The following is a 24,533-nucleotide window of genomic DNA, read 5'->3' as shown; positions in this document are numbered from 1 at the left end:
ACCCCTTCCAGTTTGCATATCGGTCCAACCGCTCGACCGATGATGCCATCGCCACTACCCTCCACTCAGCACTCACACATCTGGACAAAAAGGACTCATATGTCAGAATGCTGTTCATAGACTTCAGTTCAGCATTCAACACAATCATCCCTCAACAGCTCATTTACAAACTGATTCAGCTGGGGCTCAACACTTCGCTGTGCAACTGGCTGTTGGACTTTCTGACTGGAAGACCTCAGGCAGTACAGGTCGGCAGCAACACATCCAGCACCATCACACTGAACACTGGGGCCTCCCAAAGATGTGTGCTGAGCCCCCTCCTCTTCACTCTGCTGACCCATGACTGCACACCGTCACACAACTCCAACCTCTTCATTAAGTTTGCAGATGACACGACTGTGGTGGGTCTCATTAGCAACAAAGATGAGACAAACTACAGGAGTGAGGTGAGCCGCCTGGCCAAGTGGTGCAGTGACAACAATCTCTCTCTGAACGTGGAGAAGACGAAGGAGATTGTTGTTGACTTCAGGAGAGTGCACACTCAGCACGTTCCTCTGACCATCAACAGTGCGACTGTGGAGAGAGTGAGCAGCACCAAGTTCCTGGGTGTGCACATCACAGAGGACCTCTCCTGGACTGAAATCACAACAGCGTCTCTACTTCCTCCGCAAACTGAGAAGAGCCAGAGCCCCGCCCCCCATCATGTACACCTTCTACAGAGGCACCATCGAGAGCATCCTGTCGAGCTGCATCACTGTGTGGTATGGCGCCTGCAACGCGTCCTGCTGAAAGACTCTGCAACGCATAGTGAGAGCAGCTGAGAAGATCATTGTTGTCTCTCTCCCCTCCCTCCAGCACATTTACGGAACCCGTCTCACTCGCAAATACCTCTGCATCTCAGGTGATCCCACACACCCGTCACACAGCTTCTTCAGTCTGCTGCCATCAGGGAGGAGACTGCAGAGTCTCCAGGCCAGGACCAGCAGACTGAAGGACAGCTTCATCCACCAGACTGTCAGGAAGCTGAACTCGCTCCCGAACTTGCCCCCCCTCCCCTCTTCTCCCCCAGGCACCACTGACCAGCATGGAACTGACGTCATTCCACTACCTGCACTAAAAATCTTTTATCTGCACTGTTGTTCACTTCATTGATTTGCACTATATCTGTCATTTGCCTTGCGCTGCTTTATTTAACTTTATTTTTATTATATGCCTTTTTTTTACATTCCCTTATTGTATAGTTGTATCTACATTTTATATTTGATCTAGATTTTTAGGCTTTAATGTTAATGTTATCTGTATGCACCAGGGTCTGAGAGTAACGCAATTTCGATTCTCTGTATGTATGTACTGTACATGTGGAAATTGACAATAAAGCAGACTTGACTTGACTTGACTATATATTAACAAGTCAGTCCATTGTGTGCCAGACCGCATGATGTGTTTAGCAAATAATAATAATAATAATAATAATAATAATAATAATAATAATAATAATAATAATAATAATAATAATTAAATAGTAATAATAAAATATACTTTTGTTGATCAATATAAAAAAATGGCCGTAAGGTTAAATAAAATGTTATTCGCTCTGCTGGGCGATGACGAGGCGTGATCCACTACTTTCATTTTGGCACACGGCGGTCTGTGATTGGCGCATCAGAATCCTTGCTTGATAAGGATTGGTCGTTTACAGACGGAGGCGGGGCTTGAGCGAACAGCCGCAGCATACACAGAATGAGCTAGAAGATGTTCAGTGCAGCGAGATCATTATTATAACTGCTCCTCGAAGACGTGTTTCTGTCGACAGCATTTGGAAGCTGCTCACCGCCCAAACGCAGTCTTACAAAGTGAGTATACGGAACAAAAATCATCGCACTTCGGTTTACATAATGATCAATTACAATCTTGTGAATGAAACAGTGTTTCGGTGCAGCGTCGCAGTAACATTGTTGCAATTTAACGAATCTTGTGTAGATGAGTAATGCAATGAATGACAGCGTTTATATTAAGACTAGAGCTGTAGTGTTGCGAGAGTATATGAACTCCAGCAGTCAGTCAGTCAGTCAGTCATCTTTGGTCTGGCCTACACACAGCATCAGCATCACATCACAGATCACATCAGATCAGCCCATAAACACATCTCACACAGGAAGAGGAAGTGATGTTTCAGAGCCACGAGAGCTCGAATCAGTCTGTGCGTGTCTCGGGTTTACAGTCAGAACCACACCTCACACTTCTCTTTTTATTACTAATACTATGGTCAACATAACAGTGAAAGTGAAATGTAAAGCAATGTTTCATCATATTTCATATATCACACAGGATTCCCACAGTCAGGAACCATTGGGCAATATCATGGAATTCAAAGAGTTGGTAAGACTTTATTTTAAGGTGCCCTTGTTACTGATGTACTTACTATTATAATAACAATAAATTACGCATAATTAGATGCAAGAACCCTAAGCCAAACCCTAATCCTACACCTAATCATATAGTAAGTACACATAGTTTATTCATATTACTCAGTAAATGTATAATTACACTGTAACAGGGACACCTTAAAATAAAGTGTAACCAAAAATTGTAAAATAGCAGGAATGGGGAAGTTAATAAAAATTAATAATAATAAAAAAAAAACTTATTGCTATAGTAAATAGTATAGTATTTTTTTTTTTTTTTTACAATTTTGTTTTCAAACTTTGTCATATAGGTTAAGACAACAGTTAATGTTTTCATTATAACAAAAAAAAACATGAACTTAAAGACTCAATACCCTTAAAAAAGAAATAAAAGCAATAACACACTTTTCTGTATACTCTCAATGTCCATCAATTCCACAAAAGTCTAGACTAGACTCTAGACTCTCCGAAAAATTCATAGAACACTTTCCAGATGGACCAAAAAATATGAAGTTTGTTTTTCAAAAAATAGGTCAACTTTTCTAAGGCAAGGCATTAGGACTTAACAATCTTTCATGTGTGGTCATTTTAAAATTCAGAGGAGAAATTTGTAATAAATATAACCTGGGATCAAGAGGTTCAATCTTCAATATTTTAACCCAAAAACAATTCACGTTGTTAAGCGCATTCCCTTCTCTTGTTTACCTCTGTAGCATAGATCAGGAATATTCAGGTTGAACATACATTTTTCTATTTCATTTCTTTATAAAACGGTTCGTCAGAATCATAACGTACAGTAATGGCAGTACAGTAAGTGATTGTCTGAGAGTAGCCTGGGCTGGTCTGTAGTGCACTGGGACAGTGTGTGTGTGTGTGTGTGTGCAGGAGGTATGTGCTGGTCGTGGCCACTGGTGTCTGTGCTGGTGCTCTGCTCGCTCCTGTCTGTGGGGACGGTGAGGACGGCGCCCTGTCAGACCTGCCGAACACTCACGGACCGCTTCATCAAGGTCTGGGGATCACATTCACTAGCTACTGCTCGTTCTGATGTCACGAACTCTAACTTACCTCAGAGTCGAATAGCAGATTCAGTCAGCTTCCCTGTTGTAAAAACAGCATATGCTGGTTAGGTGTGTTTAGAAGCGTGGATGCTGGTTTGAGCTGGTCCTGAGCAGGAGCTAGATACTTAGGACCAGCTTAAACCAGCTTAAAACCAGCTCAAATGAGCTCAAACCAGCTTAAACCAGCTCGAACCAGCTTAAACCAGCTCATATCAGCTCAAACCAGCTTAAACCAGCTCAAATCAGCTCAAACCAGCTCGAACCAGCTTAAACCAGCTCATATCAGCTCAAACCAGCTTAAACCAGCTCATATCAGCTCAAACCAGCTTAAACCAGCTCGAACCAGCTTAAACCAGCCTAAACCAGCTCATATCAGCTCAAACCAGCTCAAATCAGCTCAAACCAGCTTAAACCAGCTCGAACCAGCTTAAACCAGCTCGAACCAGCTTAAACCAGCTCATATCAGCTCAAAGCAGCTCAAATGAGCTCAAACCAGCTTAAACCAGCTCAAACCAGCTCAAACCAGCTCGAACCAGCAGACATGATTCTAAACATCTAACCAGCATTGGCTGTTTTTTTCAACAGGGTCCATCTATATGAGGAAACAAAAACAAAAAACTAAACAAAACACACACACACACACACACAAACACACATGAAAAAGACAATGTTTCAACCAGTCGGTCTTCATCAGGCACAGTCCCCGTCCTTTTTTGTAAATAAACTTTCTAGAGCTGCAATTTTTGCCATTTTAAAAATCTATTTAATGAATAGTAAATGTGCAGACATCTATTTTTTTGTTTATATAAACATGTTCTTTTATATACACATATAACAAAACATAATAATAAACTGTTTTAAATGATTTAAATAAAACATCTTAATATAAAAGTCCCCAAAATAACAGAAAACTTACCTGAGAAACTACTCTAATCATCAAAATCCCAGTCTTGTTCAGTTTGACCTGTGAAACCTCTGCATATATATTGTGAATATACACCGTTGTGTGATTGATGCATCATTCTCTAAACCAGTGTTAAGGTGTTATATTTTGAGTTCAGATGATGGTGCTTCTTTCGTTAGGGTTTGGAGCAAACAGCCAATAAGAATTTCGGAGGAGGGAACACGGCTTGGGAAGAGGAGAAACTGGCAAAATATGCACGCAGGTAAACATCTGTACTTATTATTACAGAACAGAGTCATCCTCATATATGTGATCTTAATGTTTGGTCTGCAAGCCTTTGTTTCAAAGCCTGTTGTGTGTGTGTGTGTGTGTGTGTGCGCAGTGAAACGCGTCTGTTAGAGATCGTAGAGGCTGTGTGTGACAAGTCTGACTTTGACTGCAACAGACTGCTGGAGCAGATCGAGGACCAGGTGGAGACATGGTGGTTTCACAGGTGCCCGTCTTCTTTGTGTAATGGTGATTTACATATTCGGTAAAGGTTTTTTTTTTTTTTTTTTTTTTTTACATTTGTGATCCTGGACCACAAAACCAGTCATAAATCACACAGTTGTCTCAGATGGGACATCAGAAATGGGATCCTGCTAGAAGGGGATCACTCATTTCTACAGGGAACATGATAAATGGCCTGTATAGAAGTCAGTGTGAGGTACACCGTACTGAACCGAGTGTCTCCTATTTGCAGCAATGTTGTTGACAGCTGCGCAGCCAACCCTGACTGTTTATTTATCTGACTAATGATTTAGCAGAAGAAAAGGTATCTCCTATGTCCGGAGCACCGTGGGCTTTGGATAACTCTGCGATCTCGAGTCCATGACACAGTACCGTGTTAATGACATGGTCAGTGCAGTCTAATCTCTGGTAAGGCCGCAGAGCTAATTTAATGTCAGTCACCCATACTTTTTTGCTGAGAGAGGAAGCATCAAGGCCAAACTTTGTCACCAGTAGTTTCAATATCTCCCATCTGATATTTTCTCCTGTCTTTGCCTCTTCCAAAGGGAACATTGTAGTTGTCAGGGTTTTATTCACCAGTTCCATATCCTCACTAATGAAATGGCATGTGATTGTCAAATAACTAATTTTCCGATAATCCTCATGTCTGTGGTCATTGTGACTGTGCAATCCTTCAACAAAGTCTTAAGTTTCTGTACTAAAGCTTCCCTGTTTTCTTCTGCCATGTCAGTGCACCTCTCTTCACAAGTGTCACGTGGCGGGAAATGACCGAGTTTATGGGAACCTTCCCATACACAGCCCGACATTAATTAGTTCTTGATAAGAATATCGTGCATATTAATCACCGCAATATATTCAATTCAATTCAATTCAAGTTTATTTGTATAGCGCTTTTTACAATACAAATCGTTACAAAGCAACTTTACAGAAAATTATGTTTCTACAATATTTAGTAGTAGCTAGTAGTTTGTGCACGTTTGACAGGATTTTAGAAAAATAAAAATAATAATAATAATACAAGACGTAGTCAGCTAGATGATGAACTATCAATATTATTAATTAATAGTAATTATATGATGCAGTCACACATGTAGCAATAATTGTTAGTTCTGTTGTTGATTCAAGGTTAGCATCATCTGGGGTCCTCTGAGGGTCAGCATCATCTCTTCTCAGGTGTTCTGGATCCAGACTGGAGCTTGTGTAAATCCTAGTTACCACGGGATGAAGATCCCAGCAGAAACAGAGAAACAAACAGAGACATCATTAGCATAGCTGATGTTCCAACAAAGTAAAATTAGTTTAACCAAAGCTAAAGAATAAAAATGCAGATGCAACTACACTCACAATTTAAGAGATACATAATTCGTATGCTTGGCGAAAGAGATGCGTTTTTAATCTAGATTTAAACAGAGAGAGTGTGTCTGAACCCCGAACATTATCAGGAAGGCTATTCCAGAGTTTGGGAGCCAAATGTGAAAAAGCTCTACCTCCTTTAGTGGACTTTGCTATCCTAGGAACTACCAAAAGTCCAGCGTTTTGTGACCTTAGGGTGCGTGATGGGTTGTAGCGTGGTAGAAGGCTAGTTAGGTACGCAGGAGCTAAACCATTTAGGGCCTTATAGGTAAGTAATGATAATTTGTAACTGATACGGAACTTAATAGGTAGCCAGTGCAGAGACTGTAAAATTGGGGTAATATGATCATATTTTCTTGACCTGGTAAGGACTCTAGCTGCTGCATTTTGGACGACCTGTAGCTTGTTTATTGACGAAGCAGGACAACCACCTAGAAGTGCATTACAATAGTCCAGTCTAGAGGTCATGAATGCATGAACTAGCTTTTCTGCATCAGAAACAGATAACATGTTTCGTAGCTTGGCAATGTTTCTAAGATGGAAGAATGCAGTTTTTGTAACATTGGAATTATGATTTTCAAAAGACAAGTTGCTGTCTAATATAACACCCAGATTTTTGACTGTAGAGGAAGTAACAGTACACGAAGTGGCACGTAGAGCAAGATCTGTGGTGCGACGCAACTCAGCCACCTTATCAGGAGATAGACCCTGACCCTTATCCAGACCTTTCAGCAGATCAGCCTGATAAACCTAAGGCTACGTCTACATTAATCCAGATGCATTTGAAAACGGCGTTTCCGTTTTAAAATGCTCTCCGTTCACACTAGCGTTTTCAAGCATTTTGCAAACCTTGTCTCATCCACAGTGAAACATGAAAAAATGTTAAATATGTTTATAAAAGGTTTTTATGCAGTTTTTCTGACAGGATTATTTTATTTTACAAAAAGAACCCACCATTCACTGACACGTACAGGTCACACACACTCACGCTTATATGTCTAATCTAAAACGCAACTGCCCTCGTGTTTTGCCGCAAATAGCAATTATGAGTAAATTTGCTTTTTAACCTTTGCAGGACTGTGATAACAGCAGTGTTAACTGTCCCTCTTTCCTCAAAAGAGAGACAAACGAGAGTGGAGCTTTTTCATAGAAAACTGCTCCCTCGATGACATCACGCACCGGCTCTTCCCCCAAAACATAAGAAGCAAAGAGTTTTTGAGTCATCTGGTGTCATAGAACGAGGACACGGATCCCCACGCTTCTTAAACGCTCACCATGCTTATGAGGAGTAATCATTCTTACCAGAAATGCATGCTTCAAACAAAACAGTCCTGAAGGTGAGAAAGAGGAGGACATGTTCTCCCGGCTCCCGCACCAGGTGATGACGTCACAGTCCATGTTATGTAGGCCTAGTGTTTAGATGTATGCTTAAGACGCCAGTCCCCTAGAGGACGCAGCTCGAAGTCCCCTTCGGAAGGGAAATGTTTAAGTTTTCTCTCGGAGTAGCTTTGGGGATGTTCATGTTTATGTAGACACTGATAACACCATTAGTGTCATGCGTACTTCAGTATGTAGTAGATAAACGGCGTCACTCAGAGACGTGCAGAAACAAGCAGATTATTTATATAGCAGTCTCATCTTGCTTCACAGACACATGTCTTATCACTTTTGATTTATTCATTCATCAGATTGTGTGTATTATTGTGTATTTCTTTAACTGTAGATATGCATATGTTTACGGTGTGATCACCGTGCACGTTCAAACTGTGATAAACTGTCATACTGGTATGTCGTTACAATCCTATTTACTACCATAAATAAATATATATATAGAATTTCATGTGGAAAACTTGTTTTGCAGATTCTAGTTGTATCTCGACCAAATATTGTCCTATCCTGTCCTTACCCATACATCAGTTGAAAGAAAAAAATGATCCTCTTACGACTGGTTTTGTGGTCCAGGGTCACAATTTTCACTCTTTACTCTCTGAGCCATGCTTCACTGACACTGAAGTTTTTGATGACTGTGAACAAAGATTGTACGGTTTGCTTAATGCTACATTTTAAAAAGAAAGACTGATCAAACAGGTTCTGTTCAGAGCATAAGTTGGCTATGTGCATATCCTGAGAGAATGAATTATTGTCTGTTTACTCTGAGTAAACTCACCTGGGTGTGTTTAATGTCCTATTAGATGTTAGCGTGAAGTGTGCCTAATTGTTAACTGATACGCGAGATGTTGTATGCATGAGAATGTGTTGTGTGTGAGGTTACAGACAGCAGGAAGCTCCAGACCTGTTCCAATGGCTGTGCATTGAGGAGCTCAGACTGTGCTGCCCACCTGGACACTACGGGCCCGAATGCACAGGTGATCGCACACGCACGCACACACACACACACACACACACACACACACACACCTCTGTGTGAAACTGGAACAACTTTTCCCCCATATGCTTATCACACTCCTGATCTAGTAATGGATTGTGTTAGTAGACAGGGCCATCAGAATCGGTTGTGAAGTCGTTGCTGGATTTTGATGTTTTGCACATTCTGAAACCAAATTAAAATCATGTTATTTCTGCTACCTTGTCATTTGATTCAATGATCTCTGGTTAAACGTCTTTTTGTCATATTGGCCCCAAGGCTAGGTAATTTGAGTATCTCTGCCTTACGACAAAACAAATATCATATTTGCTCTGAAACACAAACTGACTGGCTCTCCCATATTGTCCACAGAAGCAGACTGTTAAAGGGTAAAACTTGTAAAACTCACCCTTAGGCCATTCAAGATAGAGGTGACTTACTTTCTTCAGTAGATCAGTCAAGAAGATTTTTAGCTGAAACTGTGGTCTTTGATCATTCATAAAATCAATCAGTCAATTATAATAAGAAAACACGCAAAAAAAAACATGCAAGAGAAAATGAATCCCTGTGGTCCTGACGATATACTGAGGTCTTGTGAAGTGAAACAATCAGTCTGTGCAAGAAACTGAACTTTATTAACAACCTTATCACCCCTAATCCATGAGCAAACAGGGAAATCTGATCCGTTCTTTTACATTTCAACTTAGTTCACAAGTTTATGTAATTGCATGCAATGATGCAACACACAGTATGCACAATTATATTAAAGCATCCAATAATGATATGAAACGTGTATATTTGAAAGCAAATAAAGTGAATTAACTTGTCTTCAACAGCGCACCTTTTCACATAAAACAGTGAGAAAGCATAAAAACTTTGATTTGGTCCATTCATTCACACACACATGCTGATCAGTCTTTATGTGTGTGTGTGTGTGTGTGTGTGTGCAGAGTGTCCGTCTGGTCCTGGAGGAGTGTGTGGAGGTCTGGGCCGCTGTGAGGGCGAGGGCACACGTCTGGGAGATGGAGACTGTGTTTGTGACCCGGGATACTCGGGCGTCCTGTGTCAGGACTGTGCTGACGGATACTACAGAGAAAAGAGCTCCAACCACACACAGCCTCCCTGCTCAGGTAACTGGTCTCATCTGATCACTAGGGTGAAGTGTGAATTCTCTATATGTGATCTGCACTCGTGCTTGCTGATAAACTTACACTTCAGCTGAAGCGAGACTAGAGATTAGAAAAAGAAAGAAATGAATGTAGTAAATGTTGCCAGCTCAGGCAATTATATATATATTGACTGTAAGTTACATTGTTTCCTGTTGTACGTAGCTTGCTATCATTCCTGTAAAAAGTGCACAGGACCACAAGACAGCACATGTCTGGACTGTAAGCCTGGATGGATCCTTCACAGCAACAAGTGTGTCGGTGAGTGACACCAGATTCAGAGCTAGTCAAACTATCAAACACTGACTTAAAGCAAGAGATGAAACCTCTTTACTTAAAGGGATTCTCCACCCCAAAATGAACATCTAGTCATTAATCACTTATTCCCATGTCGTTTCAAACCTGTAAAAGCTTTGTTCATCTTCAGAACACAATTTAAGATATTTTGAAGATTTGTGACTGTCCCATAGATTGCTAAATAAATAAGAGTGTCAAGGTCCAGAAAAGGTATGAAAGACATCATCAGAATAGTCCATCTGCCTTCAGACGTGCAATCAGGGTTATGTGAAGTGACGGGAACACTTTTTGTAAGCGAAGAAAACAAAAATAACAACTTTATTCAATTATTTCTTTTGTCAACGGTCTCCTCTGTGTCTGTCCACATCACTAGGGTGGCCATATGCGCCGTTCATACGGGACACGTCCCAGCCAGGATTTGAATAATACCTAAAACATCCAGAACAGTATGGCCAATAACATGCAGGTATTGTACATAATCGACCAATCGTGGGGCTGCGTGTGAGAAGGCGAGATCTAGAGGGAACGATCAAAGCGATGCAAATATGCGCACGTGTTTGTTCGTTCGATTGACTTGAAGCGTCGCTGCGCACAAATCCAAAAAAAAACCAAAGTGCGCCACAATGCTTCAAGCCAAATGAATGAAGAAACACATGAAAGTGATTCAGAAGCATAAGGAGCCGTCTGCTCTGCTCTTTATAGCTCTCATGAATGTTACACAACGGTCAACCTGGATATTTTTGGCATCATTAAAACCCTGTCTGGGACGTGTCCCGTATGAACGGCGCATATGGCCACCCTACACATCAGCGTGTGCTCTTCTGTGTCCTCCGCACCACAAGGATGCGCTGTTTCTACATGCATTTAGCTTTGATTTGAACTAAAACTGTTGACACTGTTATTTATTTATGGGACATATGTCTATGGGACAGTCTCAAGCCTCAAGGGTTTCATCCAAAATATCTTAAATTGTGTTCTGAAGACGAACAAAGCTGTGACAGGTTTGGAACGACAGAGGGTAAGTGATTAATGACAAAACGTTCATTTTGGGGTGGAGATGTTGTTCCAAACCCATGTGAGCTTCTGTGTGGAACACAAATGGAGATTTACAACACAAGCACACAGTGGCATGATTAATCAGAATAAAAACTAAATCATAACATGAAATGTGCGGTTTCAGAGTCAAGGAAAACGGTTGTCCTTCAAAATAAAAGTTAGATGTTATAATAATGTTTGAAATTGAAGAAATAAAGACAGCAAATGCTAGAATAGTAATGTTACAGTTGTAATAAATGATGTGTTATTGCAAATAAAACACTGACACGATGATAAACAAGAAACAATCATATTCTCAATAATTTATCAGCTTACTGAATAATTACGTAAATCAAATTCCTCATTCCCTGCTGTCTCAGAAGAAAACATCTTTGTCCTGTAGTATTCCTGTGAAGCTAGAGTGGGGAACAGACCAAAACTGAAGTCTTTCTGTGTTTTTATCTCTGGAGAACAGAGTGTGGCAATAGTCTGAACATGATCATGATGGTAATGGTAATGTAAAGCTGCAACAAGATCGTCAGTTAACCGCAGTATTCCCAGCTCTTTAACACTGTGTGTGTGTGTGTGTGTGCTGCAGATGTGGATGAATGTGGCACTGAACTGGCTCGATGTCCGTCCAACACGTACTGCTTCAACACAGACGGCTCTTATGAGTGCAGAGGTCAGTCTCACGCTAATGCTCCGAGTGCAGATGTGTGTTGGAGTGTGTGCTCATGTAGCTGTGTGCAGGCTGTGATCAGGCGTGTGTGGGCTGTATGGGAAGTGGACCTGCTCGCTGTAAGAAGTGTGCTCGAGGGTTCAGACTCACTGGAGCTAAGTGTCTAGGTAACACAACTTCTATAAACCCTGGTACATTCGATGCTTGTGAGATGATGTTTGATGAGTCTCTGGCTTTCTCAGACATCGATGAGTGTTCGGAGAGAGCCATCGCATGCCCAGGACTCAACGAAGCTTGCGTTAATGAGGAGGGCTCGTTCCGCTGCGAGTGTGCCGAGGGCTTCATTCGACGGGACAGCATCTGTGTGGAGAATCTGCCACCGAGTGAGTTACAGTCCAAACACGGGAGGAAGGAACCATATTCAAATCTCATGACGTGATATTATTATGATATAAAGTCCACCATACAATATTTACTGCAAGATTTAGAGGAGATGAGACAAATTAAGAATTGGGGTGGGGGGGGGGTCATTTTAATGTTAAATTATTCTATTTAATTTACTTTGAGAGTTCAAAATTAAGAGCTCCAATGAAGAAAACTTGATTCAGAAAGAAGTCGGTGAATTGACTCAAGCCTCTCTTTATTTGTGTTCTACTGTCTCAGTCTAAATTACAATTTTGTAAAACAATTTCACAGCACAATAAATGAAAATAATACAGGCCCGTTTCATAGGTGTATAATGAAAATGTGTCTCCTCAGAGGTCCTTCTCAGGCGTTTCGTTTTGAACTCCATGCCATCCTTTACAGATGCATCTCAATAAATCAGAATCTCATGGAAAAGTTCATTTATTTCACTAATTCAACTCAAATTATGAAACTCGTGTATTAAATAAATTCAATGCACACAGACTGAAGTAGTTAATGTCTTTGTTTCTCTTAATTGTAATGATTTTGGCTCACATTTAACAAAAACTCAGCAAACCTGGATGACTTTCTTCCCAGGAACATAATTTAAGATATTTTAAACAAGGAACGTTGACACCAGTTGACTTCCATTGTATGGACAAAAAGACATTTCTGAAAGTATCTTTTATAGAGTAATGAATATAAAATTGTCCATTACATTCTGACCAAGAGCACTTGAAGGAAGCTCCTAATTTTGATTATGATATCCACCTTTTTCTCGTTTTGCTGCTTTATATCGAAAATGGGTGTGTCTTACCATGTTAATAAATCTTAATCAGAAACACACTGGTTTATAGTGCAAACAGTTTTACTGTTTACTCCATGCTGGTATTCTTCTTGTTAAGTCTTGCCCATAGGGCTACTTCTGAGAGAAGGGTGGATAGGGTTTATACGGTGACACCTTCTGAGTAACTGAGCTCTCCTGTGCTCCTGTAACCTGGTCTGTTTGTGTCCTCGCAGCGGGGCCAGAGAAGGGCTTGTTTGATGACATGACGGATGACGAGGTGCTCGTGCTCCAGCAGATGTTCTTCGGCGTGGTGATCTGTGCTCTCGCTACTCTAGCTGCCAAAGGAGACATGGTCTTCACGGCCATCTTCATCGGAGGACTGGCGGCCATGGCAGGATACTGGCTGTCAGAGAAGGGTGACCGCGTGCTGGACGGCTTCCTTAAGGGACGCTGATGGACGTCAAGCTCTGGGAGTGCATGTCGATCAGGAGCAGTGCTGCTGATTAAAGCTCTGTGGATGATGAAGCTCATTTATAACACGGTTTCAACAGTTCAACTGCTGCTGTATTCGTGAGTCTCTGCACGGTTATGTCTGGCCAAACCGCAAGAGATGGACTGTATGAGACTCATTCAGGTAGAGGTACTGTACATGCTGGCATTCCCACCACATTATTGTCATGTGCACTCATTTATACATGGATCCTGTGTTAATACAACCATTTATTTGAAAGACTTCTGAAGTGACACAAGAAATCTTGTTTGAAACGCTCCCAAATGCATGAATGCAGCACGGTCACAGATGTCCAGTGTGTTCGCTCTCAAACCAGGATGTGTGTGTGTGTGTGTGTGAGAGATCATGTGAAATGTCTTCATCAAAAGCAAACCAGTTTTAACAGAGCTCACACACCTTTTGATCAATGAATTTCCATCAACACTGGATGTTTTCTCTGCTTTTCTTTTTAGACCAGTTTGTGAGCTCGTTCATAACCGTGGCTTTCAACACGACGCAATATCCACCGAGCACAACTAGAAAATGTGAGATTTTACTAGTAGGTTTTTTTAGATGAACATGTGGAACTATTTCATCTCGTTTGTCATATTTATTTTTTGTCCAGTGTGAATGTGAATTCTGTTTGGAGTTGTTTTATCACTTGTTGTAGGTTAGGGTGGAGGACGCTGATCTAATAAAAAAACTATTGAATTGCCTCGCTTTCCTCAGCTATAACCAGTGACACAGAACCCGTTTGAAACCACCTGAACTCTTTTACAAGCATTATGAACTCCTTTTTAAAGTAAACATGAAATCTGAATTGTGATCTATTCTTCAGTGCACTCTATTGCAAAGAACGTTTTCTTAAAGGTTCATTAAAATGTGACGAGCTTTTCTTGCTCTGAAAAGGCTTATCAATGGGTGCCACCGAAGCCTTGTTAGTCAATCAATGCCCTCAACAAATACTCCGATAACACATCTACTACACAAAAGGCAAACACTGACTTTAAAACCCGTCAATTCATGAAAATTCATTAAGCCAAAGCATGTACAAAAGATAAAAGTCCATTTATTTTGTACACAAAGAGAAACCGTTTCTCTTGAACTGATGAACCGACATGATGACATCAGATGTTCTGAGGAGACAGATCTGACACTGATTCACATGTGTGCTGCAGACATTATGATTTATTCAGAGATCAGAAAATCAGATTCCTAGTTGCTCCTGGTTCTTCCAGAGCCAGGCGTGATAGTCGTTGAGCTTGTGGTCATCTGGAGTGACCTGCAGGACACACACACACACACACACACACACACACTCTCTGAGCCGCTGCACGAGAGCATAACTCATGTAAAGTAGTGTGTGTTTGTACCTCTCTCCACTCCTCCACACAGAAGATACGGTACGAGTCGTTGCCGTATTTGCCAATGCCATGGAGCTCGATGGGATACCGCCACGATTTACTCAGATACTCATCTGACAAAGACGATGTCACACAATCATGAGACGTCCACTGATATATACTGTATATATAGTGTGTACACTACATGTAAGCACCAGTCTTTACACTGGCTGAAACGAACCGTTTATTCAGATCTTTAGATGAACTTCGAGAGTCAGATAAGAAGATAAAGGAAACACAACTATAATACTCGACCTACTGAGGTCTTATGAAGTGAAACGACTGGTCTGTGCAAGAAACTAACCATTATTAACTGTAATCCTGGAGCTGGATGCTGTTGTTTCTTGCTTCATAAGACCGTATATATTATTTAGTAATGTCATTGACACAATCATGCCGATGAGTGATGCAGTGTCGTCTGAGAGCCCGAAGACCACGGGCATCCAATAAAGCAGGGGTTTTCAAACTGTGGGTCGCGACCCACTTGTGGGTCACAGAATGGAACAAGGTGGGTCACACAAAGTCACTTGGCTGCAGCTAAATTTGCGTTTCAATAAAAACACACACACACACTCACACAGTTCAGTCTAGGGCTGCACGAATGTGACGAGTGGGGCGGGGCCGAGAGCCGTGGAGTGATTGGGAAATGAGCGACACCTGCAACACTCACCGGTCTCGAGAACCCCGGAGGAGATAGGAAGTATACAAAAGAGGAGCGACGACAGTGAAGGACGAGAGAGGCCACTGGGTGGCGTCTGTACTTCCCGGTCAGAGAGCACCTGTCCATCAAAAGCTCACTATCCAATCAGAGTAGATCACTGTTAACACCACCCCCATGAGATGTTTGTGTCAAAACACCAAACGAAAAACTGCGAAACGTAAGCGAAATCTGTAGCAATGAATTCAGAATCCACGATTAGCGAAAACGAATCTTTGAAAAACATTAACAAAGAATGAAGCATATTTGAAGAGCCTGTTAAATTTGTGCGACTGAGTTAATTTTTTTTCATTTTCATAGTGTTTTTCTTCTTTTGTAATGGCATATTTTTGATAGTTTCTGAAAAAGTTACGTTCAGTTTTATAAAGTTTCGTTCATTATTATTGAAACAAATGTAATTCCATAAGCAGGGCACAAATGCAGGATTAATTGTAACACTACAAGATTTAAACATTTCCACATAACAAAATGTACAAAAGTTTGCAATATTTCCTTGATGTATCATCTCTGTTTAGAGAAAAATTTGCCAAAGTTCAGAAGTCTTTTGAAGATATTGCTGAACATTTATTTAACCATCACAAAAATAAATTTTTTTTTTTTATTATTATTTAAAATGAGACACATCTGTTTATTATAATTTTTTACCAATTTCACAATTATTTTAATCTCAAAACTGTGTTAGATAGCTCTGCTTTGCTTCTCATGCTTTTCTAAATAAGTGTTGGATTGTGCTCCGTTCTCGCCGACACAAACGGAAGATCATGAATGTATTTTCTGCAACAAAACACAGCAGCGCAGATTACAGTTCACTAGAGTGAGCCTGCTTCACGTTTTTATGAACACTACATATTTTAACGTCTGTAAACAAAAATTAAAACTGAAATATTAGTAGTGAAAATTTGTTATTTTTATTAAATACTTAATTTCTGTCATCAAACTTTTAAGATTAGGCTTAAAGTAATGTCAATCGTTTTCTTATTTTTTTTATATATATATATTTTGGTGGGTCGTGAAATAGATTACACTTGTCTAGGTGGGTCGTAGAATGGAAAAGTTTGGGAACCACTGCAATAAAGGTCTCCGGCCTTGTCCCTTACGCACAGAGATTTCTCCAGTTTCTCTGAATCTTTTGATGATGTTATGCACTGTAGATGATGAGATTTGCAAAGCCTTTGCAATTTGACATTGAGGAACATTGTTTTTAAAGTTTTCCACCATTTTTTTACGCAGTCTTTCACAGATTGGAGAGCCTCTGCCCATCTTTACTTCTGAGAGACTCTGCTTCTCTAAGACAAAGCTTTTATAGCTAATCATGTTACAGACCTGATATCAATTAACTTAATTAATCACTAGATGTTCTCCCAGCTGAATCTTTTCAAAACTGCTTGCTTTTTTAGCCATTTGTTGCCCCCGTGCCAACTTTTTTGAGACCTGTAGCAGGCATTAAATTTTAAATGAGCTAATTAAGTGGATAAAAGTGTCAAATTTCTCAGTTTAAACATTTGCTACGTTATCTATGTTCTATTGTGAATAAAATATTGGCTCATGTGATTTGATATTCCTTTAGTTTTCATTTTATTCAAAAATTTAAAAAAACTTCCCAACTTTTCCGGAATTCGGGTTGTATTAGCATTATTTTAAAGTTTACTATAAAATAATTGTATTTCTATTTAATACTCCTACTTTATTTTGAAATGTAATAGTATTATTAAGAATGTTTTATCTAAATAAAATGCAGTAATATGACTATTTGTAACAGGTTTTTCAGAGTGGCACTGTGTGCAGCGTGAGGACATCAGAGCGTCAGTGTGAGGACACTCGGTCTCTGCTGAAGACAGAAGTCACCCGTGAGCGTGAGTGAGCACATGTTAGCTCAGAGTGAGGCACGCACCGGAGAAGCGGATCAGTGTTTTGGCGCGGAGCGTGCTGAGACCGAGCGGCTGCAGCAGGACAGACAGAGGTCTCCAGTCGCTCGCCCGCGTCACCTCTGCGCTCGGATAGAGCTCGAAGAACTGCCACAGCACCGGGATCGCCATCTTACCTGCAAACACACACACACACACACACCTCAGGACTCCTACTGGGCAGCACTGTTCGATTTAGCCATACTTTAGTTTTAATCGACTAAATCTACAATACATTTAGTTAACTAAATCTAAGGGGTTTAGTTAGTGTAATGCATTTAAGCATTTGTCTAAAACTCATTATATAGGTTTGATATAAAGGGTTTATCATGACAGACACTGATTGAAATGCCTTTATATTAAACTTAAAATCACTACTCATCATTTTCAATTAAATACCAATGGCTAATTATGCATTCTTGATTCTTTCAAGCGGACATAAAATAAACTGACATTAATCTTTATTAGGGCTACTAAAGTGATTCAGGCTTGAAATGAGGCTGCTGTCCCTTTAAGACCGGACACACAGTCTGTTTGTGTTCACGTCAGACGGAGCCGAGTGAGTTCGTGGATGTGCTGCGTACCGCTGGTCCTGTTGAGGAAGACCGTGGCCACCAGCAGCTTCCAGGGGTCGTGAAACAGCGTCTCCTGCACCAGGTTGAAGGGCGAGCGCGGCGGAGTCCACTTCCTGAAGGCCTTGCGCTTCGGGGCACTGAGAGCTGAGGAAGAAAGCTTTTCAACTCGTCTTCTTTGAGTTGAGCTGTAAATGTGCGTTCCTAACCAGACACCATGCATTATGACCACAGATCATATCTGGGTTTATCTGCAGAAATACTATCTCACAACATGATTATATTAGAACAAGCCCAGCTACAGCCACATCCTTCCTTTAGCTCCGTTAGCTCAGTTGAAGATCAGACTCAATCACCTACCCTCACTCCTTCCACTGAAGTATGGACTCGTTTTCCGTTTCTCTGCTAATAACCTCAACCCTAAAAACAGAAACACATCCATTTGCGTGTGTTAGACACTAGATCATAGTTTATCACTGCATGAATCCCAAACAAACAATCCTCACTGAACACCTGTCAATGCCTTGCTAGAGGACATTTAAAGGGACAGTCCATGTTTTACTGACCCTCATCCTAGGTGTATATGACTTTTCTTCTTTCAGATGAATCCAGTCAGTTATATTAAAATGGTCCTGGCTCTTCCAAGCTTTATAATGGCGGTGGATGGGTGTTTTCACAAAAGGAGCACAATAAAGCGCATCCATCCATAATAAAAATGTGCCTCACACGGCTCCGGGAAGAGCCAGGATGTTTAATGATATAACTCCGGTCAGATTCGTCTGAAAGAAGACACTCATATTCACCTAGGATGCTCAAGAGTGAGTAAAACATGGACTCATTTTCATTTTTAGGACTGAAGATACAGCTTCCAACAGGCCTGCACTGCATCTGAATGAGTAATTACTGGAGCTGAAAAACAAGTGCATTGTGGTCTTTTTCTACAGTGCAAATGTCTAAATCAAGATACATTTCCTTGAGAAGCAAAATAACATGAGTGAAGTCGTTTTCTGACAAACTGATAAAAAAAGTGCGTTTGATTAAAACAAACAAATAATCTGCCCATCGGCCAAAAACAAAAACAAGCTTTTATTCTTCAGGGCAAGAGAACCGCACTGGTTTAAGCTTCCACTTTCTTCAGTGTTTAACAATGTACATTTGCATCCAAGTCAACCTATGTTTAGATATTTATATTGACATATACAAATACTGAGAAAGATATTCTTTTTTTTCCTTCAGTGCCCTGTCTTTATGTCTGTTTAGGACTATGGTAAAGCCGGACAGAGTGAGTGTGGTGTTGTGATGAGGGGGATCTCACTATGCTCTCGTGACCTCGTCTCTCTGTCTGCAGGCTCTGTGGTCAGCACTCTTCTCCTGTGTGGAGTCTGAGACATCTCTGTGTTGTTCAGTGTCTGAGGAGCCCAGTCCTGCACCTGAAGATCTCTCCCTGAGGACTGAGACAGAGAGCTCAACACTGAACCACTGCTCGGACTCTTTATTACTGGGCTGTTGTTAGGGTGTCTTCATGACTTTAAGGTCTCTCACAACATTAAACTGGCAGAAAGTTTATCTGATAATTCTACTGAGATTAAAACAATGCTGCCTGTTTTCTGAAGTGAAATTCGATATACTAAAAATCTATAACCACAATTGATTTAGTGGTTTTCCTAGACTCAACATACTTCCCGATGTCTCAGTGTTTCTGTATTAAATGAAGCCCGTGTTTTAGTCAGTGCTGTCTCGGTCTCCTCGATCGGACTGGATCACATCTTGACAGATAAACCACGCAGCTGCTGCTGTCCTCCGAGCGCCTCATTCTCGCCGGGATCCGAACACAGACCTGCGCTCCTCACGGGCTCTGCTCTGACTCTGACCGTACACACCGGAAGCGGAAGCTCAGAGAGAGACGCGTCGCGTCAACAGGGACACTTCTGCTCTATCGACACCTAGCGCTTCGGAGGAAAATAACGCTGCTTATGTTCTTTTTTTGTTTTCTTTTTTTTTCAGAACGAATTCATAATGAAAATATAAAACAAGCGAAAATTCATGCATTGTGTTACGCAAATAAAGAATATAAAACCAATATTTTCTTAGAACATTTTGTTTTTTAGGATATAACTGTTAAAATGAATTCACAGGACTCTGAGGGTGCACTTCAGAATTAAACCCTTGTAGATTTACGGGACATTTCTGTATTTTTAAAGGTCAGATATATGTGTAATAAACCATTTCTGGAATACTGAATCCTGTTTCTCTCTGATAATGTCAGCAATTGCAGTGTATTAATTGTATATTGTAGTACACCATTATTGCACATGGTATCGATGGGGATTTATAGGCTGAATCCAAGTAAATTGGGCCTCTTCTTGTAAAACATTGGCTATAATTAAAATACCTATATGTTTTTTTTTTCTTTTTTAGAGATGTCCTTGGCCTGAGGTGTCCACAGCTCAAACAGAAAAACCTGGTTATGTTAGGCAATTTGGAAATCCTGTGCAGAATGTGTCCCTGGGAAATGGACATCTGGTCACCTTACTGAAGATCTCCTTTGGATGACCTTTAAGTGCCCAATATCCCACAGATCAGAGGAGCACCTGGACATCACAGCTACATGCAGTTAAAGCCTCTGTTAAACCAGTTATCATCCTTACACCCCTCCACCATTATGTGTTTATCTAAAAGCACACACTGAAGTAGTGAAAGAAATGTACTGTAGGAGTACACTCATTTTAATAATGATAATTCTGCCCCCTAATGATAGTGGAGTAAAGTACACCAAAGTCTTTCCTCAGATGATTTAGAAGTGAGGAAATCAGCACTGTGAAGATCTTTGAGTCACTGTGACCCATGACCCCAGGGATATCCCGTTTTAGGGCTTATTTTAAAAGGACAGTTAGTGAGCGCAATCCAGGCATCATTTACTATCATCATGTCTCATAATAATCTCTCATAGCCTCTGTTGTAAACATATGCACTGTATATTCCCGAGGTCACCCTGCAGCTCTGAGAGGATCATCAGCAGTCAGTCAGAGATCAGGAGCCCTTTGAGCTGAATACAATAAAATAAACTGGCACAGTTTCAGAGGAGAGTGAACTATAAAATGAAGGTAGATTTGAACTGAGAGCTGATGGACTTCTGTTAACTGGCCAGCGCTCTCCATGACTGTGCTGTGTCTGTTTCACTGCTGTGTGTGATTCTGACTGACTCTGAATCTGATGCATTCTCATCACAGCTCATGTCAATCTGTTTTCCCTTCTTGTGAATGTTAGATACTCAAAGCAGACATTCGCATCCAAAGCATTTTATTGTACAACATTATAATCATCTATATGATCTTTATCAATAGAACAAAAATAAACCATAAACTCATGTACAGGTCAAGTCATGCAAGGATTAGAAAAATATCCCGGCTCTGTTTGGTAGTGAACCGGTTGGTGGGAGATGGTGCTGGAGATGTTTAGTGAAATGTTTGGCACCTGGAGGAGCAGCACAGCTGTGTGCCAGACCAAACCTGTGGAGCAGGGGCTGCAGAGACCAAAAACCATAAACACCCTCTTGCTGGAACGAAACGAGAAACGTACAAGAGAACGGTAAAACAAAACCTTGCCAAGTAAGACATGTTAACCCAGTCCTTACCCCTAAACCTACACGTACGGAAATTAACCATGGTTTTATTGTAGTTAAAATGTAGTAACCATGTTTTTTTAACCAGTATTGTGATTACAATTTGCGTAACCACAGTTTTACTACAAATACCACGTTATGAATCAAAACCATTTGGTTAGCCCAGCATGGCTGAATTTTAGTAAACATGGGTATTTGGTTTTATTTGTGGTAAAAACATGGTTAATTTTCATAAGGGCAACTCTACCCATAATTTATTCCTACCTTAAATCAGTGGGAAATCTCACCTGATTAACAAGGGTGTAGAAGCACCTAACCCTGATCATAAGCCGAAAACTGAGAAAGTTCTCCATCATTTCTGATTGGTCGATTGGAATGTTGTTGCAGGAACAGGTTGTATAGGACACATGGAGACGGATGTGTTTTCCGTGAATCACAATCAACACTTACTTGTCCGTTTTGACAGCTCGGACAGTTCAGCGAGCTCTTCTGCCATCACTCTCGCTCCGTGAGCTCGTCCTCCAGCTCGAGGCGTTTGCCGGGGTGCTGTCGCTTCTCCTCGCCGCTGCTTCTGTCCAGGAGCTCCAGCAGGACGCTGGCTGGATCACAGTCCTCACACAGTCTCTTCCCGGGGTGCTGGCGCTTGGCCAGGCTTGCCTCCTGCAGCTCTCTCCGGCCGGGGTGCTGGCGCTTGTGGAGCTCGCTCTGCTCGCTGGGCTCCTCCAGCATCAGACGCTTCCCGGGGTGCTGCCTCCTCAGCCGCCGGACGCTGTCCTCCTCACGTTTACCAGGATGCTGTCTCTTCTCCAGCCACGCCGTCTGCTCTCCTGGAGAGACATCAGGACTTCAGCTCTGGGAACATTAACTCTGGGAGTGTCTTGATGATGCCACGGAGAAGTCAACACAATCATTTCTACATAGTATAACTGGTTTCTTTTGAAACTTTGTGCTTGTTCTGATGGTAAATTTTACACAGTTTGTATTTTATTGTCCATTTGTTACATGCAGAAAAGGTTACAGTGTAATTATACATTCAAGTGCTAAGTATGTAATTACTGTATGATTAGGATTATAATTAGGCTTATTTGCATGTAATAATGCATAGTTAATTGTTATTATAATAGTACACAAAACACACACAATTTGAATAGTGACTGAATGAATATGTGATATTGTGACAATAAACAATGAATCAGTTGTTAAAAGATGTCTTATGTGTCAGTAGTTGTATGAGAGAGTTGTAGTAGATGTGTTCAGCTGTGAGCAGACACCGTTGGCGTAGTTCTCGTCCTCCATCTGTGAGAGCATGGAGCCGAGCAGCTGGAGCAGCTCATCCAGAGACGGGTCACTGTCACCCGGCAGAGTCTGAGTCTGGACCCCGGGTGACACACACACCGTCAGAGAGGCCAAGAGGATCACACACACCACCCTCATCACAAGCTGTGTCCTGCTGATGACACACACCACCTGACACATGTGACAAGATACTGTACACACACACACACACACACACACACACACAACACCAGTCTGCTCAGGACTCGGGTCAGAGAAGGTGCTTACACTGCGTTTACACTCTAATTATACATTCAAATACTGAGCAATATTAATTAACTACATGCACTTACTATATGGTTAGTTTTAGGATTCAGGAAAACTTGCAAGTTATTATGCATCATGTATTGTTATTATAATAGTAAGTACATGTAGCATGAGTAACAAGGACACTACAGTAAAGTGTTCCCGAGAGAGTTGTGATGTGTTCTCACCTGCGGTGCGGAGCTGCTTCACCTGGAGTCTGATGATGCTCGGTCGATGCGTCTGTTAGTGGACTGAAGCGTCAAAGTCGCGCGGATACTTTATGTAGGCGCTCTTCGCCCCCCCCGCGCGACCCTCTGACGTCATGTCGGCGGAACTCATGACTTTGATGTGAGGTTTTGTCCTGAAGGGGGCAGTGTGCTGCAGAGACACGGTCTGTTCATTCAGAAAACTGAAACATACACGAACACACAACGGCATATAAATGTCTTTCTTTAGACCAATGAGAGCTTTTTTTGTCACTTGTATTTATTTGGAAAGGGACTAATATTTAACATAATGGTTTTCCTTTAGTGCATCGCAACTTTACTTCATCCGCGGTCACCATTATCAAATTTCCGTAATAAAATAAATAACACAGAACAAATTGATTGATAATACATAAAATATAACGTTTAAAAATGTAAAATTTCAGTTCCAGATTTCTTCACAAGTATGAAGGATCTCCTCAAATGCAAACTGTTTAGCCTCAACAGAGAGTGTTTTACTTTCTTTTGTATTAGTTATTCATTTATTTATAATCGTTTATCATCATTTTATTTTTCAATTTCATCAAATAATTATTTATAATAATCGTGATAACCATTTCATCGATTCATTTATTGATTAGACAGTTATATGTCTTTAATACTATTTTTCTAATAAACTCTGCTCTATGTTAATCAACAGCACTTCATCTCCAGCTTCTGCTCTTCGCTGGCTTTTCTTCAGTCCACTTCTTAGTTGATAGAGGACTGTTAATACAGTTTTGGGAATCAGACAGGACTCGCTGTATTCTGCTGAGACAAAACTGCTAATTTCTGACATGATCCGGCATCCCGGACTGGATCTTAGCATGATCTAACAAGTAATATATTCAAATATTGCCATATACTTAAGGTTTCATACTGTTTAATAAATGTATTGTTGATATATTAGCAGCATGTTTGATATGTTTTCAGGTTTTTTCAGATGACTTGAGTTGCTAGATACTGTACTGTGCAGTATATCAATCAATCAATCAACAATCAACATTTATTTGTATAGCGCTTTACAACAACCG

The 24,533-nt window shown here is 40.9% G+C and overlaps 3 protein-coding genes across 7 annotated transcripts; 1 reads left to right on the top strand and 2 right to left on the bottom strand.

Annotated features, from left to right (window-relative positions):
- The first annotated feature begins 1,706 nt into the window (after positions 1-1,706).
- On the top strand, positions 1,707-13,436 carry LOC132097055 (protein disulfide isomerase Creld1). The gene is made up of 11 exons (XM_059502692.1): positions 1,707-1,853; positions 3,291-3,412; positions 4,547-4,629; positions 4,750-4,860; positions 8,505-8,596; positions 9,546-9,725; positions 9,927-10,022; positions 11,692-11,775; positions 11,844-11,939; positions 12,015-12,155; positions 13,198-13,436. The coding sequence occupies exons 2-11, from the start codon at positions 3,296-3,298 to the stop codon at positions 13,416-13,418; spliced, it is 1,221 nt and encodes a 406-aa protein (XP_059358675.1). The 5' UTR covers positions 1,707-1,853; positions 3,291-3,295; the 3' UTR covers positions 13,419-13,436.
- A 1,153-nt stretch (positions 13,437-14,589) lies between these two features.
- Positions 14,590-19,944, bottom strand: mbd4 (methyl-CpG binding domain protein 4). Its single transcript, XM_059502691.1, has 7 exons — positions 19,832-19,944; positions 19,367-19,495; positions 18,412-18,471; positions 18,064-18,198; positions 17,467-17,616; positions 14,828-14,931; positions 14,590-14,736 (listed from the first exon to the last, which is right to left on the bottom strand). The coding sequence occupies exons 2-7, from the start codon at positions 19,440-19,442 to the stop codon at positions 14,662-14,664; spliced, it is 600 nt and encodes a 199-aa protein (XP_059358674.1). The 5' UTR covers positions 19,443-19,495; positions 19,832-19,944; the 3' UTR covers positions 14,590-14,661.
- A 1,650-nt stretch (positions 19,945-21,594) lies between these two features.
- On the bottom strand, positions 21,595-23,564 carry trh (thyrotropin-releasing hormone). 5 transcript variants are annotated; one of them, XM_059502690.1, is made up of 5 exons: positions 23,443-23,555; positions 22,945-23,160; positions 22,368-22,497; positions 22,124-22,319; positions 21,595-21,607 (listed from the first exon to the last, which is right to left on the bottom strand). In XM_059502690.1, exons 2-4 carry the CDS (start codon positions 23,147-23,149, stop codon positions 22,169-22,171), a joined length of 486 nt encoding a protein of 161 aa, XP_059358673.1. In that variant the 5' UTR covers positions 23,150-23,160; positions 23,443-23,555; the 3' UTR covers positions 21,595-21,607; positions 22,124-22,168. The 5 variants fall into 5 exon arrangements, with proteins under 5 accessions (XP_059358673.1, XP_059358672.1, XP_059358670.1 ...); XM_059502689.1 differs by having other exon boundaries at positions 22,368-22,500; positions 23,443-23,554; XM_059502687.1 differs by having other exon boundaries at positions 22,124-22,500; positions 22,945-23,120; positions 23,443-23,564.
- Positions 23,565-24,533: the final 969 nt, after the last annotated feature.

The sequence above is a fragment of the Carassius carassius genome, chromosome 21 (assembly GCF_963082965.1).
Source record: "Carassius carassius chromosome 21, fCarCar2.1, whole genome shotgun sequence".
Taxonomy (NCBI): domain Eukaryota; kingdom Metazoa; phylum Chordata; class Actinopteri; order Cypriniformes; family Cyprinidae; genus Carassius; species Carassius carassius.
Note: the sequence above shows the minus strand (reverse complement) of the source record. Positions and strands in the feature narration are given on the sequence as shown.

What these genes read in the sequence shown, in the direction of transcription:
- trh (XM_059502686.1), bottom strand. Translation starts at nt 23,149, where the DNA reads ATGTGTCAGGTGGTGTGTGTCATCAGCAGGACACAGCTTGTGATGAGG. An exon ending in GGACGAGAACTACGCCAACG is followed by an intron (nt 22,501 to 22,944) that starts GTGTCTGCTCAC and finishes ATGTCTCTCCAG; the next exon opens with GAGAGCAGACGGCGTGGCTG.
- mbd4 (XM_059502691.1), bottom strand. Translation starts at nt 19,442, where the DNA reads ATGTCTCAGACTCCACACAGGAGAAGAGTGCTGACCACAGAGCCTGCA. An exon ending in CTTCCTCAACAGGACCAGCG is followed by an intron (nt 17,617 to 18,063) that starts GTACGCAGCACA and finishes GTGTGTTTGCAG; the next exon opens with GTAAGATGGCGATCCCGGTG. An exon ending in GTGTGGAGGAGTGGAGAGAG is followed by an intron (nt 14,737 to 14,827) that starts GTACAAACACAC and finishes TGTGTCCTGCAG; the next exon opens with GTCACTCCAGATGACCACAA.
- LOC132097055 (XM_059502692.1), top strand. Translation starts at nt 3,296, where the DNA reads ATGTGCTGGTCGTGGCCACTGGTGTCTGTGCTGGTGCTCTGCTCGCTC. An exon ending in CACACAGCCTCCCTGCTCAG is followed by an intron (nt 9,726 to 9,926) that starts GTAACTGGTCTC and finishes TGTTGTACGTAG; the next exon opens with CTTGCTATCATTCCTGTAAA. An exon ending in TGTGGAGAATCTGCCACCGA is followed by an intron (nt 12,156 to 13,197) that starts GTGAGTTACAGT and finishes GTGTCCTCGCAG; the next exon opens with CGGGGCCAGAGAAGGGCTTG.